This window comes from Rhododendron vialii, chromosome 13a (assembly GCF_030253575.1).
Source record: "Rhododendron vialii isolate Sample 1 chromosome 13a, ASM3025357v1".
In the NCBI taxonomy this organism is placed as follows: domain Eukaryota; kingdom Viridiplantae; phylum Streptophyta; class Magnoliopsida; order Ericales; family Ericaceae; genus Rhododendron; species Rhododendron vialii.
The window spans coordinates 15,796,821-15,812,637 of record NC_080569.1 but is presented as its reverse complement, the minus strand read 5'-3'; the positions used below and the strand labels follow the sequence as shown (position 1 = coordinate 15,812,637).

The following is a 15,817-nucleotide window of genomic DNA, read 5'->3' as shown; positions in this document are numbered from 1 at the left end:
AAAATGAAAAAATAATCAAGTTATTGACAGGGCCGGCCCAAGGTATTTAAATGCCCTAGGTTAAGTGGTGGACTAGTGCACTACATAAATTTCTTAATTTAAAAACAATAAATAGAAATACTTATCTATATATCATTTTCGTTTATACTATTAAACATGGTAAATATTTCGGCCTTAATGACTTGTGCAGTTGTAATAATATTCAGTGGACTCAGGTTTGAATTATAGCAGCCCCAATTGGGGTGGCAGGAGAATTTTTTTTTTGAAAAAAAGACACTGAAAAAAAGTACCCAGGACTTGAACCCAACATTATGTGGAAGAGCAAACACTTTACCACTGAACCATCAAAAGAATTTGTATTATAATTGCGCACAGAAAATATATACATTTATCTAGGAAGGGGTGTCCCATTTTTGGCCCAAAATGTGAAGGCCCAAAGCGGTGGTCTCTTGGACCATGCCCTTGGGCCGGCCTTGGTTATCGATCAACTAACGGAGATGGTTGATCTTACTTTCTCAAAAAGGTACTGTAGCATATTCAACGAGGTCATTAGCTCGAATTTGTCTTAAAAGAGGAGTATCTATGACAATTCCTAAACGTGTTAAATGGGATGCCTACCTTCGCATAATTTTCCGCATTTGATGTGATATCTGAAGACTATGGGTGAAAAATTCACCTTTTGTACTTGTACTTGGTTCTAAGCAATTTGTTGTAAGATATGCAATTTCAACTATGATTTTCTTTCTTGTACAAGCAAAAGAAAAGTTACAAGGTTTGAACCGCAATGTCGAGACAATCTCTTTTTGTTTTTTTTTTTTTCAACAGAAGAAGTATACCCATTTATATTTATAAAAGTTATACGATATTTACAGATTTTCATCGAAATACAAATCAAGCCATATTTCATCGAAATACAAATCAAGCCATATATCAGTAACAGATTTCCACCTAAATATAAAGATACAAACATACAGCCAAACCCTAAAGCTAACCGCAATGTCGAGACAATCTAAAGGAGTAACTTTCGAAGTGTAATAAACTTCCATGATCAAGAGATTGTATGACAGAAATGTCCCTTTTTCATAGTAATCAGCAAAGCCCGTTGATCTAAAAACTTATAGATGCTACATATATTGGAAAGAGTACGGACATACCGATAAAAGTTTAAACATATTGCACGATGATAGACTGATCTGCATTAGGCTAAACATTTTGATTTTCGATCCAATACGAGGCCGATTGAAGCCACATATGTCGAAAACATTACATTTTTTTTGAACATAAATTTTTTAAATAATTAATTTTTGAAGGAACATTCAATGATTAAAAGGATTGAAGGCACAATGACATTACGACAAGGAGCCATCACGTTCATTTTTTTTGCCAATTTCGCGCGGGTACCCTTAAAATCACGTTCTGAACATATTGAGCGGCTCGGATCATCGAAATTCAATCGGAAAATGGGAGAAATGAGGAGGTCCGCATTTTAACTAAAATAAGGACTTCCTCATTTGAGACTGACTGTATGTATGTATATATATATAGTCCGGTTCCCTTAAGGGATCCCGCACGGGCTTACCGTGCGGGACTCCCATTTCCCGATCGAATTGGGACGATCCGAGCCGCTCAAAGTGATCAAATCGTGATTTTAAGGGTACCCGCGTGAAATCAGCAAAAAAAATGATCGGGAAGGGCTTGATCCGAGCAGTTTTTTATTGAACGGTTCAGTAAAAACTGCTCGGATCAAGCCCTTCCCGATCATTTTTTTTTGCTGATTTCTCGTGGGTACCCTTAAAATCACGTTCTGAACACATTGAGCGGCTCGGATCGTCGCAATTCGATCGGGAAAGGGGAGGTCCGCACGGTAGACTGGTAAGGATCCCTCACTGGATCCGTGGTGTGTGTGTGTGTGTGTGTGTATATATATATATACACACACATAACAAACATAACAATAACTAAAAGTACAACGTTAGGACGTGTATGGTTGTATATATGCAAGTTTTCTTGTCGTGTTTATTTCATATTCTTCTAAGTGCTCCAAATTTCAAAGGGCATGCAGGATTTCATTGGGAGAACATTGAGGCGAGATATAGATAGATGGGTTGAATGCTGTGTGTGTACACACACACGCATGAACGCGTGGCTAGCTAGCTATAGTTTGAAACAACACATTTAGTACATACACCACTTTGGTCTCAACATATATATATATATATATATATATATATATATATATATATATATATATATATACGAGTTTTTTTGAAAATATTTTGCAGGCCTTTAACAATTCTATGCTCGAAAACTATTATTGTAATTAAATCTCCAGAGGTAGTCTAAGGATTAAATCTCCAGGATTATTGCAAAGAACGGGTAAGTTGCAAAATAAAATTATGTAGATTGCCGATAATAATAATACTAACAATAGTACGTACGTAGAAATTGAAATAACAACAACAACAACATCAATCATATATAGTCATCAAATTGTATATCAATGTATACGTAACGATCGACCATGTCAAGATCGAAAATCAGTGACACGAACCCTATTATTTTATGTATACTAGACTAGGCACTGTACTTTATATGATAAGTTAAGAGTTGCTTTTCATCAAAGGTTTCTAATTCAATTTCGTGTGATCCTTGTTGAAGTAATCTTGATAACTAGAATAATAGGAATTGTATAAGGAAGCTAGCTAGCATGAATACTAGGCCAATTTTGTCAAGTATTCATTGTCTAGCAAGTAAAGTTGTGCATATATATATATATATATATATATATATATATATATCTTCTTTTGAACTTTCTCTCTCTAAGTTTCTTGCAAATAGGCATAAATCAAGAAGCTGGAGAAGTCTAAATCTCATACCTTACAAGGAACCTCAAAACGTCTTTAAAGAAGCGATCGGGATCCTGCTATATATATCATCATCGCATACAAAAACGAAGATTCTACTATAGTAGAATTTTTGGCCATTTAATTTGTAAATGAACGGCTATGTTAGTTATTTTATAATATAAGGACATTTTGGGACATATAACTGTATTTTGGTGATTTGTATTTGCCAACTTTTGGTCCTTTTAACATGTTAGCAGTTTTCCATGCATGAGAATGACCAAAAGAAAATACTATGCATTAATAAGTTAATTCTGAAAGAAAATTTCACTGGAAGTATTTTTCAGAAAAGTTTTCCTACCCCATACAAATCGAGAGAGAATTTTTAACTCCCCTGATTACATGGGCAACTTCAGCTCATAGACATAGCGATTGTTTCAGCTTGTTTTATGATTTTTTTTACTTTTTTTTGAACGGTCAAAAAGGATTTTATTAATCTTTGAAAATAAATTACAAATATTAAAATGACCATAAGCACAAGGCATCAAGCCAGAGAAAAGAAACCTCACAAAGAGGCGACATCACTCCACAATTATATGCCTCAAGGACCCAGAGGGAGAGAATAATAATCCAAAGTTGGCAAGAAGCCAACAATGACAAAACAACACCACACTCTCAAAGAAAACTCAAACACACGCAACACCTAAGACCCAAAACAACACCCGATCGAAGAGACATCTCCCTAAACAACTCCTCAAACCATAAACATTAATCCGAACATGGCTCTATAATGCTCCTCATCAGTTTCCTCCATTTGAGTTGTTAGATTTCTTGTAAGATTCCAGCCTAAAACCAATTAGCAATAGTTTAAATAACCTTTAGAATATATTAACTAAGTTTGGATGGCTTAGATGAGCAATGTGGGATTAAGTTTAACACTCCCCCGGCCCTCACGTGCAGTTCATATGCATGTGGAGGTACGAATTGAGAAAACTAGATGATTTGACTCGGGTGACCTCTCACATGCAGTCCGAATGCACATAGAGGTATGAATTAATGAGGTGAGACAATTGACTCAGGCGACGAGGACTTGACCACGCGAGGTGAGGCCATTCAAGAAGTAGCTCTGATACCATGTTAGATTTCTTGGAGGGTTCCAACCTAAAATTAATTGGTACTCCAGTAATAGATAGAGTAACCTCTAGAATATATTAATCAAGTTTGGATGGCTTAGATGAGCAATCCTCCTAATCACTTCCTCATCCTCACCATCATAACCAATACCTATAAGACTTCTGGAAGTCGGGCAGGGGAAAGTCCATGAGTGTTCTCTTTTCTTTTTGAGAACTATTATAAATGATCCATCCTTCTGCAATCCAAAAAAAAAATTCGAATAGAAAAACAAATTAAGTAGATACTATGAATTATTCTTAATGTGTTTTATTTCATATCAATAACCATCATAATTGACTTACCAGAAATGTTTGATTAACATGCCCATAAAACTCTAGCTACTTTTAAACAGCCACATTTTACCTGCAAAAAAAAAAAATTGAATATTTTGTGTTAGAGTAGTTTGTCTCACATTGTTTGTGTATGGAATGTGAGATCACTTAATAATATTTGAGACCTCAGCATTCATTATTGATATTGATTTGAGATGAATATAAAGTTTCACATGGTATCGGAGTGGGCTCATTCCATCCCAAATTTTATAACAAAAATTAAATCAAGCCCACACTCCACGATGACTGACCTAGAAAAGCTACACAATGATAGAATCCAAAAAATGGCCACACGTAATAGACATTAATGCGGCTGCACATGAGGAGGGTGTTAGAGTAGTTTGTTTCACATTGCTTGGTTATGAAATGAGAGTTAATAACATTTTGGACTTCTTAGCCAATTAATTTTAAAAAGGATATAAAGCTTTCACATTTTGTAGTTATCGAACAACTTCATGCTTGAAAATATGTTGTACAGATCACAAAGGAAAATGATTTTGGTACTCTGAATATTACTACCACATTCTAATATCTATCTTTAAGTGCTCATTTTATTTGTATTTTGAACACTTAAAATACAAATATTGAAGTGTGATTATCCAAAATTGGTGTGCCAAAATCAATTACCATCGATCAAAAATAAGGTTAATAATATGATTTCTGTATTCGTGAAGGATATAAACTCACAGGAGCTCATAATTCAAGAATTAGAGCATCAATCGGCGTGGGACCTGATAGGCCTAAGGATGGAGCCAGGGGCAAGTATACATTGATATTGTAATTTATCTTTTTATTATTTTAGTTTACATTTTGCCACAGCTAGGTTAAAATCCTGGTTCTGTCCCTGGAGAGACCCATGAACCACGATGTTGATCATCAATTTACATCATCTTAGAACCAGAGATAATCCAAATAATTAACAATTACTAGTAGCAGCAATTGCAGTCGTATATTAGGCCTATTTTTCAATTGTAACCTGTTAAAGGAAAGATGCTTCATTTTCTTCGTTTGAAATTTCTCTATATGAAGTTCTTAATTGTTGATAGACATGAACGTAGAAGCTTGGAAAAGTCACATTTCGTACCTCTCAAGGAACCTCACATTAGCACTATAAATAACCGGCCTTTTATAACACATTTTATCATCATCCAATCCAAAAATGAAGACTCCAAATGCTTCATTGCTTTCACTTATAATTTCTCTTCTTTCCTTGATTTCATGGGCAACTTCAGCTTATACTCACGAGGATTTTCTTCAATGCCTTTCCCTTCATTTTCCTAATTCCAACTCAATCTCCAAAGTTATTTACACTCCTTACAACTCTTCGTACCGATCCATTTTGGAATCTGAAATACGAATGGAGCGATTCTTACCACCAGCCCCAATCCCCAAACCTCTCGTCATCATTACACCATTGGTGGAATCCCATATCCAAGCAGCCATTTACTGCTCTAAAAAGCATGGCATGCAAATCCGGGTTCGGAGTGGTGGCCATGACTACGAGGGTCTCTCTTACATCTCTTATCAGGCCCCGTTCGTCATGGTTGACCTAGTAAATTTTCAATCAATCAATATTGATGTCAAAAATAGCACCGCATGGGTTCAAGCTGGGGCCACGATTGGTCAACTTTATTACACCATAGCTAAGAAAAGTCCAACTCTTGGCTTTTCGGCTGGTGTTTGCCCTACAGTAGGTGTTGGTGGACACTTTAGTGGGGGAGGATATGGGATGATGTCCCGTAATTATGGGATCGCTGTCGATAACATCATTGATGCTCGATTAATCGATGTAAATGGAAGAATTCTGGATCGGAAGTCGATGGGGGAAGACCTATTTTGGGCCATTAGAGGAGGTGGAGGCGCTAGTTTTGGTGTTATTATCGCATGGCACATTAAACTTGTACAAGTTCCCAAAAACGTCACGGTTTTCACCGTTAACAGAACCTTGGAACAAAATGCCACCAAGATTGTACACAAGTGGCAATACGTTTCCGAGAAAATTGATGAAAAGCTACTTCTCAGGCTCTTTCTTGGAAAAGCCAATTCTAGCCAAGACGGAAAAGAAACAGTACAAGCCTCGTTCGTTACCTTGTACCTTGGTGGAGCTGACACACTCCTCCCATTGATGCAACAAAGGTTTCCTGAGTTGGGTTTGGTGAGATCAGACTGTATCGAAATGAGTTGGATCGATTCAATACTCTATTTTGCGGGTGTTAGTGGAGAACCGCTTGATATTTTGTTGAATAGGAGTTCGTTGGTGACATATTCTGGTTCATATTTCAAGGGAAAATCAGATTATGTGACCGAGCCCATTTCTGAAGCTGGGCTTGAATCCATATGGAGAACGGTTCTGGAATATCCCGAGGACATCGAGATGCAATTTAGTCCTTATGGTGGAAGGTTAAGTGAGATTTCAGAATCCGCAACGCCTTTCCCCCATAGAGCGGGGACCTTATACAGCATTCATTATGGAGTCTCGTGGACTGAAGCGGGAAAAAGTGCATTGAACTGGAATATGAGAGCAATCCGAAGGTTTTATAGTTTCATGACTCCTTATGTTACCAAGAATCCAAGATCTGCATATCTCAACTACAGAGATCTTGATTTGGGGGTAAATAACAAAGGGAACACTACAAGCTATGAACAAGCAAGCATTTGGGGTTTGAAATACTATGGGATCAACTTTAAGAGATTGGTTCATGTGAAGACCAAGGTCGATCCTGGTAACTTTTTCAGGAATGAGCAAAGCATTCCAACTCTGTGATTCTACCCTCGTGTGATTGTGGTACATATAGAATAGTAGTGGTGTTATGGATCATCATCGGACAGAAAAGTTTAGCCATTAATGTATTTATCTGTTTAGACATATATATAGCCATAGTAAATAAATGTTCGGAAATGATGTAAAAGAAAGTATTTTGTTGAATAAAAGGATGTTTGTTTTTTTCCCCCCCTCCGTGTGCCAAGTAAAATTTGGCAACTTTTCTTGTTTGGAAATTAGTTTCAAAAGCTGAAACAGTCATTTGATTCAAGTCTTTCCTTTGACAAATTCACAGTTGAGAAAAATTTTATTACGTCTGTTTTCGTGAAGTTAGCTAAACTCTTTCTCGAAAAAGTTTTATTTAAATTCGGACCATCCAAAACCCAAATAGACGACTGAGGTCGTTCAGCACTGCAAATGGCTTATTCACAGCTTCTCCGTGAATAAGCCAATCTCTTTAATGTTTGCCCCAACTTTTAAAAATAAAATCAGGTTGTACTATTGATCGAAGTTCGATCTCTCACTGAAATTTGTGTCTTTCTTTTGGCTAATTCAATAACCTTAATACAATTTGTAGTGCCAACAATTAAGTGCATGAATATTCTGTTGGAAAACACAGGTTTCTATAATTATAACATCCGTAATCTTCTTCTTCTTCGTACATATTTTTCCCTTCCTGTCACAATTTCCTATTTAAAAATTGGTCTAGGGTCCATTATAGCATATTTGTAACCCATCAAGTCCATCTCCCAAGTTTGTAACCCACTAATTCCATTTAGGCAAAGGCCTTTTGGCTAAGACAAAAAAATATATTTTTAGTCTTCTTCATTTTTTGTGTTAGTCAAACTGGGCTCTTGTTTAGCCAAAAAGGATTTAATACAAGACAAAAATGCCATTGCCTGGTTTTTTTTTTGTTTTTTTTTTTTTAGAATTTTAACAACTCTCTTTCTACATTCCAGATCTCACCTGCTCTGCCGCTACACATATAACATTATATGTTTTTTTGTTCACATACTACTTATATGTTCCTTTTTTAAAAATTGGTCTAAAGTGTAACGACCTGGATTTTCGACCCATTTTTTTTTATATAATAAGATTTACAAATTCCGGTATGATCATTTTTAGTAAATTAGTTACAAAGATTTTATTATAGTATAGATTCCATGTGTGTATTGTGTGCCACATGCACCATAACTTTTTTCCAAAACAATTTTTTTGTCTCTCTCTCATCTCTCAGCCGTGTGCCTCTCTCTCTCTCTCTCTCTCTCTCTCCACACCAAGTGAACCATCCCCCCTGCTCCTATTTTTGGCTAACCTTCTAATATATATTTTTTTCAACCATTCAATTGCCATCCTTATCCACTTCCTCCTTGCACCCCACTCCACCCCACCTCTATAAATACCTCTCCCTCCCTCTAGAAATAACAACACACCAAACCACCGCCATTGGAAAAAAAAAATATAGTGGGAGTTCGAGCTCCATTAATGGAGGTCTAGAAAGAGAAACAAGAGCGGTTCGGTTCCACTCTAGCCGGACACCAATTCAGGTTACCTATTCGCAGCCCAGAACATCTCAGAACCGTACCTCAATAATTCTGATCCATTCCCGAAGTCCCACGTTCTGTCGTCTTCTCCGATTGTCCGAGAATCGTCCAATTATCATTACCCGCTTTTTTTTTGGTCGGGACTGAGGTAGATTAATCGCTCCCCTGTCTTCCCTAAGTATATTAATGTACTACGATGTTAGTTTTTTATGATTAGAATCGAAAAGAATCGAAATCGGAATCGAACGGAAAAAAAAAAACCCCCAGCTTTTTCGAAAACTCACTGTTCGCTGTTCATGGCTTGAACACTGTTCACGTTTTTGGGAACTGTTCATACTCGCTGGAAGTTTTAAAAAATGGCACAACAATTATGCTTATCCCCCTGCTCTTTTTGAATGTAATGTTTCGGCCCAGATATTAATTATAAGTGGTTATCTTATTACTGTTAAGTCCTAAAGTCATTAAAGTTTATAGTTTGGCCTAATGAAATGCTTTATTTGATTATTAAACATAGGTTTTATATTAGTATTTATAAATGATAAACATGTTATTATGATAGTGTTACCCGTATTAAGTACAATATTTGTAGGTAAATAATAACAGATCTATTTTTTTTTGTACAAATTTCTTTTTTATTAATAAAGGATTTCGCTAATAAAAATTCAACTTCTAGGCCATACAAGACTAAGGGCAACAGCCCACTCATAAAAAATTATGTGATCGCATTGCTGGTTATTTGTTTTAATTATTATTTGATTAATTGTATATTGCATCGATACTTGATTTGAATGTTAGATTAGACCCTAGAGATATGGGGTGGTATGCAAATAGAATTCACCTAGACGATGCTAGGTAATGGATAAATTGAAAATTTTTATTTTTAGATTGCCTGCAGGTAGGATTTTGAGATGTGATGAGTTGGATGTGATGATTTGAAACTGGCAAAGTAAGTCCAGTGATGAATTGAAACTGGTGGGAGTCCAGTGATGATTGTGGTGATTGTGAAGTGGTGAATAAGATAGGCAAACCCTAGTTATGTCATGTCATGATAAGCTTACCCTTTGTTGTAGTCATTGGGATGCACACTCGGTACATAACTTGGTGTATCTGCGACAGCAAAAGGAAATGATCTCATGGGACGGGACATGGCTAGCGGTTGGGGAGGAAAGATCTCACGGTTGAGATCTTAGATCTCACGGTTGAGATCTTAGATCACACATCAGGCCAATGGATAATAATAAATCAGTTTGTGTGTGAAATCTCTGCTTTACTCTTTCGCGTCAATATTATATTGTCTGCTTGCTAGCTGTAAAGTAAGAGAGGTAGTTGGGTTGGATTATTCTACTGAGTGATTTATCACTCACGGATACATCTGTATCCTGGCAAATTGGTTGCTTCGGCGATCAATTTGCCAGCGGGTGCAGGATTCAATGGTGGAGCGGATTTTGAGATAGGAGGAAAACCAGGGCGGAGATCGAGTATGCTTGGAATCCGTATCAAGCCTAGAGTTGGCTCTGAAGTTAATGTATTTTGATTCAATAAATCTATCTTGGGATTGTAATGATTAAATCTCTATTTTGGGTAAATTATACTTGATTAGCAAAAATTTTCTTGAAAAGTTATTTTATATTACTCCCAAAATTCCTTGAAAAGTCGGGGCGTTACATAAGGTCCATTATATGTTGTTATATTCATTATCTCTTGACATTAGTGGCAGAGCAAAGAATTCGAATTTCATATAAAGAACAGAATTTCACTGATATCATAATCTGTTGATGTTATTGGCACAACGAAGAAACCATAATTTTAAAAATAATCATATATATCTGTCTATTTTTTGTTTGAAACATTCAGATATCTGTCGATTGATATTAAAGTAATTCCAAAGCCAACAAACACCGATATAGGAATATAACTACTATCAAAAAATATATATTGGACATATAACCAAATCTATTCGTTGTACACAAACTCATGTCCACGGAAAAGAACTTTATTTATCATTGTTCCAGCAAAAATAATGTACTATTCAAGAATCATTAACAAAAAAGAAAAACAGTCCAACTGTCCTTTACGCGGATTTTTGCATGTCCTTCGGTTGTACTTTGAAGCATTGTGGAACCTCCAACATTTTATTGCCCTGATAAAAATTGCATACGCTAGAGGGAATAAACCTGCAAATAAAGGAGTACATATAACATTATATGCGAGCTTCTGTACTGTGTAACTCCAAAAAAAGAGAACATATAATATTATATGTGAGCTACTGTCATGTGTAACCCTGCCAAAAAGGAGAACATGTAACATTTTATGTCAGCTTTGTAACTTCCAAAATAGGAGAACATATAACATTATTCGACATTATGTCTTTTTTTTTTTTTTTTGAGTTATATAGCCAAAAAGGAGAACATATAACATTATATGTTAGTTTCAGTACTGTGTAACTCCCAAAAATAGAAGAACATATAAAATTATTCAACGTTATATGTTCTCTTTTTTTGGAGTTACATAGGACATTTCAATAAGAGCTAGAGTTGTTAACCGAGCATCGTGGATAGTCAAAGGAACTAGACGACAATGAGAACAGATTCAGTCAGCATATTTCACTTCTTCAAACACACTAGCTAACAAAATGAATTCACGACAAACAGAAGACCTATGCAAATTGAGGAGATCTTGGAAATAGACATCAAACTTGGTTGGAAAAATGGCACAAAAATCACTTTCCTGGAGAAAGGCAACTAGAAGCCCGAAATGACCCCCGGAGATCTCATTTTCGTAGTGGACGAGAAACCACATGATTTGTTCAAGAGGGACGGAAACAATTTGATTGTTAACCAGAAGATATCGTTGCTCGAAACTCTTACGGGGAAGACTCTCAACCTGATTGCGCTGGACGATGAGGAAGGACAAGGGGAGGAGAGGAGAAAGAGGGAGGAGGAGGAGATGAGGTGGAGGCAGCAGCCTCCTACTCCTAGCAGATCTAGGGTTAGAAAGAGAAAAGAGAGAGTCTTTCTCTACATTTGAATGAAAGAAATGAAAAAGAAACAGTTATGGGCTATATATATTAGGGTACATTGATATTTTTGTAGGCTAGTGGACTTATGGGGTTATGAACTTTAAAAGTGGACTAGTGCTATAGTGGATTTATCGAAAATTCTCCCTAGAATATTTGATGTATCAAGTAGAAGATCACAAGAAGCTCTAGGTGTAACGCCCCAAAAATTCGGAGCCATTAAAAAAAAATTAAAAAGATATTTTCAATTAGTTTTTCATTTCGAAGCATTTAAAATTCCAAAAGCCTTGTCAATTCCAATCAAATCACGTCTCAACCTTAAAGTATTTTGCCAGATTCTCTAACTGTACAATATTAAAATAATTAATTAAAATTACAAAGCAACTAAGGGTGTAACCAGAGTTCGATGATATCTTCTTCGGTCAACGTCAAATCATTCCTTGTCTATGCCCTTCTGTTTCGTCTTCAATACTTGGCATTCGAGTTACTAGGGCAACATAGTACCGTGAACGATGACGCTTAGTAGCCAAAACCCACCCGAACCCATAACTTACAAACAAAGGTATGTACAATACGGTTAAATTAACAAGCAATTTAAGCAGCAACCGATCAATTCAATTACTAGCGATTAACTCAGAATTTCACTTGACATACTTTACAGGTTCTGCTAGTAGACTACTATCATAATTATAGGTCCATTAGGTTGCCCTCAAGGTCCTGCTAGGCTACCCTCAATATCTGAGGTCCTGCCAGGCTACCCCTGAGGTCCTACTTGGCCACCCTAGCTACAGCGAGTCTTTCAGGCTGCCCTCAAGGTCCTGGCAGGCTACCCCCGATAACACGAGGTCCTGTTAGGCTACCCCCGAGGTCTTGCTAAGCCCATTACCATTCATCTGTTTCCCTTTTTCATTAATCCTATTTTCACGTATAAGGTGATAAATCCACACATCGCAACCAACCCGGAAATCTATTTGTCCATTCTACAAGTACAATAAAGTATCATGCAATCCAACCTTTTAACTAAACATAATTATCATGCTAACTGTTAGCCCAAAGGTTTTTATGAATACCTTGTTGATTTTGATGATAACAAATTTATTTTATTGAAGAAGAAATATAATTAATATTGTGATATTTGGTACTCATTTGAGTTAATGTTTATTTTGTAGGATTTGGTTGAAGTACACATGGACACATTGCTACACCAAATCACTATCTCAATAGTCAAGATAAATTGGAAGGAGGAAGATTAAGGACAAATCTTGTCCTAACTTAATTGGCTAGAGAATGATTCAAATGAATGAAATTATTGGGTGATAATTTTGTGAGATTAAATTTCCAACGGCTAGTGGAAATTCCCATGCACATGCATTTCAGTGGAAAAATGGAAACTAGATAATTGATTGATTGGAGAATATTGAGGATGGAAAAGGTAGGAGATATATTTTCGGGAAACAAGAAAGGAGCTGATTAATTACTTGATTTGTGGAAGGAGCCTATTCTTTCCAACGGCTACTAACCTTCAACAGTCAAATGGGGCTTTATTCTTGAAGGATATATATACACGTGTGTCGAAGGAAGAACAGTGAGATAATCTCTTGAAGAAAAATTGCAGTGAGCTACTCTTGAATATCCGTTAATCATCTCTAAAGCCTTAACTTGAATATCTTATTACACTAGTTTGAGAGTTATTTTTGAGCATCAATTGTAAAGAGGATTGTACACCCTTGTTCATATTCTTGAGAGAATTATCTTTTTGTGAGTGATTTTGGAGAGAAAATCACTTGAGGGTTAGGTGTTACTAGCATCGGAGTCAAAACTAGTTGGGTTAGGTGTGACTAGCACAAGAGTCAAAATTAGTTGGAGCAACTGGGGATAATTGCTCGTTGTAAAGGTTGTCTAGCACCCGTGAAGCTAGAAGATTGTAACTATTGGAGATAGTGCAACAAATCTCAAGTTGGACACTTGGGGAGTGGATTAGACCGTGAAGTTGTGGACCGAACCACTATAAATCCTTGTGTTCGATTCTCTCTTCCCTACTCTCTTTACTTTCCGTTTTGCATATCAATAATATTGCATGAGTAGAATAGTATATCATTGAAATTGCAATTGTAGTGGAATAGATTGCAATTAGTTTTTTAAAATTCCGCGTTAAATTTGAGATACCCAATTCACCCCCCCTCTTGGGTTGCTATTTAGACCAACAACAACATTTAATCATGTGATAAAAGGAATCATGCCATAAAAACAAATCAAGTACTTCATTTTATTTTCTCTTTTCCTTTTAAAAACTAAAATCCACGTTTACTCTTAATCATCTCGGGTGTATTGTCAGTACCAAAATAATTCATGATCACAATAAAACTAGGATTTAATCGAAACTAATTAACTTGGAGTTTATAGTATTAATTTTTAATACTCAAGGTTCAATTTATAAGCTTATCTAACTGAGGGCTAAACTGTAATTAATCTAAAACAATTTTTATAAAAAAAAAAAAAAAAACAGTAGCCATGGCCAACGGACACCGCGGCCATGTATTTCGGAAAATCCAGCGGATTTCGGCCCGCTTACGACTGACGACGCCAGGTTCGATTATTTTCATACTGAGTTTAGGGATGTGAGTTTAGACTACCTCTCATCCGGTGAAAAGATTTTCGGAGAGATTTGGTGGCAGGTTGGAGCGGCAGCGGGCTCGGTCAAAAGGTGGTAGTGTACGGTAGTGGTGGACCCGGTTGGTGGGGGTGCTGCCCGGTGGAGATAACTACTCCGGTTAGTGGCTGGATGAGCAGCGGCTGCCGGCTGGAGGCGGTGGTCCGGTTGGCCCGGTTGGGAGGTGGAGGAGGAGGTGGTGATGGCAGCGGGAGGTGGTGGATGAAGAGGAGGCGGCAAAGGGTCTACTCCTCTCTCTCTCTCTCTATCTCTGCCATGAGTTTTTGCTGGGAAACAAAGAGTGAAAAATGGGAGAAGGGGTATATAAATGGGTTTTGGATTTTGCAGGGAGGGTAATAACCCAAGGGCAATTATGTGTTGTCAAAATGAGAGGGATTTAGGGAACTTTGTCTCTCCCTCTCAGCCGAATAAATAAGAAGGTGGGGAAGGGTTTGGTTGAAAGAAAAATGATTTGGTGCAGCACATTAGGAAAATTACTCTTCAGGTGCACGCGCACACGATCGATTACGGAATAAAATTTGGTATGACGTTGAAAATAATTTTTCGCATTAAATAAACTAACGAGCAAATTAATATGTATATATATATATATATATTATATTTGTTTTGATATTTATTAATATTTATTAAAATTGCTGGGTCTTTACAATCTATCCATTTAAAAACAATTTCGTTCTCGAAATTAAGATGTACATTCGATTTGAAACAATTGCGGATAGTTTGGCTTTCATTGTGTCCTTGCGTTCCCAAGTTGATTCTTCTCGTCCTTGGTATCTCCATAAGACTTTGACTAGTTTGATCGTTCGCCCTTGGGTAACTTTTTCTCCATGATCCTAAATTTCACCGATTGCTCTTTAAAGATCGTATCCTCGTCCAGTGTGACTTCCTCTCAATTGAGCGCGTGGATGGAATGGGCCATATCTTTCCGCAGTATAGAAACGTAAAAGACGACGTGAATTTTGGTGATCTACGGCGGTAAAGTTAGGCGATAGGCTATTTCTCCAATTTGCTCCAAGATCTCAAACGTACCAATGTAGCGAGGCGATAACTTCATTTTCTTGACAAATCGGATGATCCCACGACGCAACTTGAACAAAAAGTATGTTGAAAGCCCATGGTCTTGTCCTCTTATCGGCGTAACTCTTGTACAAGCTTTGAGTGATCGTATGTCGTCAGCATATCGCCTTCCTCGGTCAGTTCTTGAAAGTTTGGTTCTTGGCTCTTAGTCGGTCGATGGTACTCTTCTCCAAAAGATTACAAGAATTTTCAAGAGGTTTCAAGCATGAGTCAAATGTTTGTAGGTTAAAGCACCGAATAGAAAGTACGAATAGCTCCTCCTCCAAGAGTCGAAGTACTAGTAGTTTTGAGTTGAGTAGGGTTTCTATTAGGTTGGACGTAATCTTATGAGGGAAAATAAAAAAAAGGGCAGCTTCGAAGGTCTTTGAGTTCGAGAATTCACCAACTGGTGCTCTTGATT

At 36.9% G+C, this 15,817-nt stretch overlaps 1 protein-coding gene across 1 annotated transcript; it reads left to right on the top strand.

Moving 5' to 3' along the window:
* Positions 1-5,480: 5,480 nt before the first annotated feature.
* Positions 5,481-7,297, top strand: LOC131312981 (berberine bridge enzyme-like 8). Its single transcript, XM_058341016.1, has one exon. It carries the CDS (start codon positions 5,508-5,510, stop codon positions 7,110-7,112), a length of 1,605 nt encoding a protein of 534 aa, XP_058196999.1. The 5' UTR covers positions 5,481-5,507; the 3' UTR covers positions 7,113-7,297.
* Positions 7,298-15,817: the final 8,520 nt, after the last annotated feature.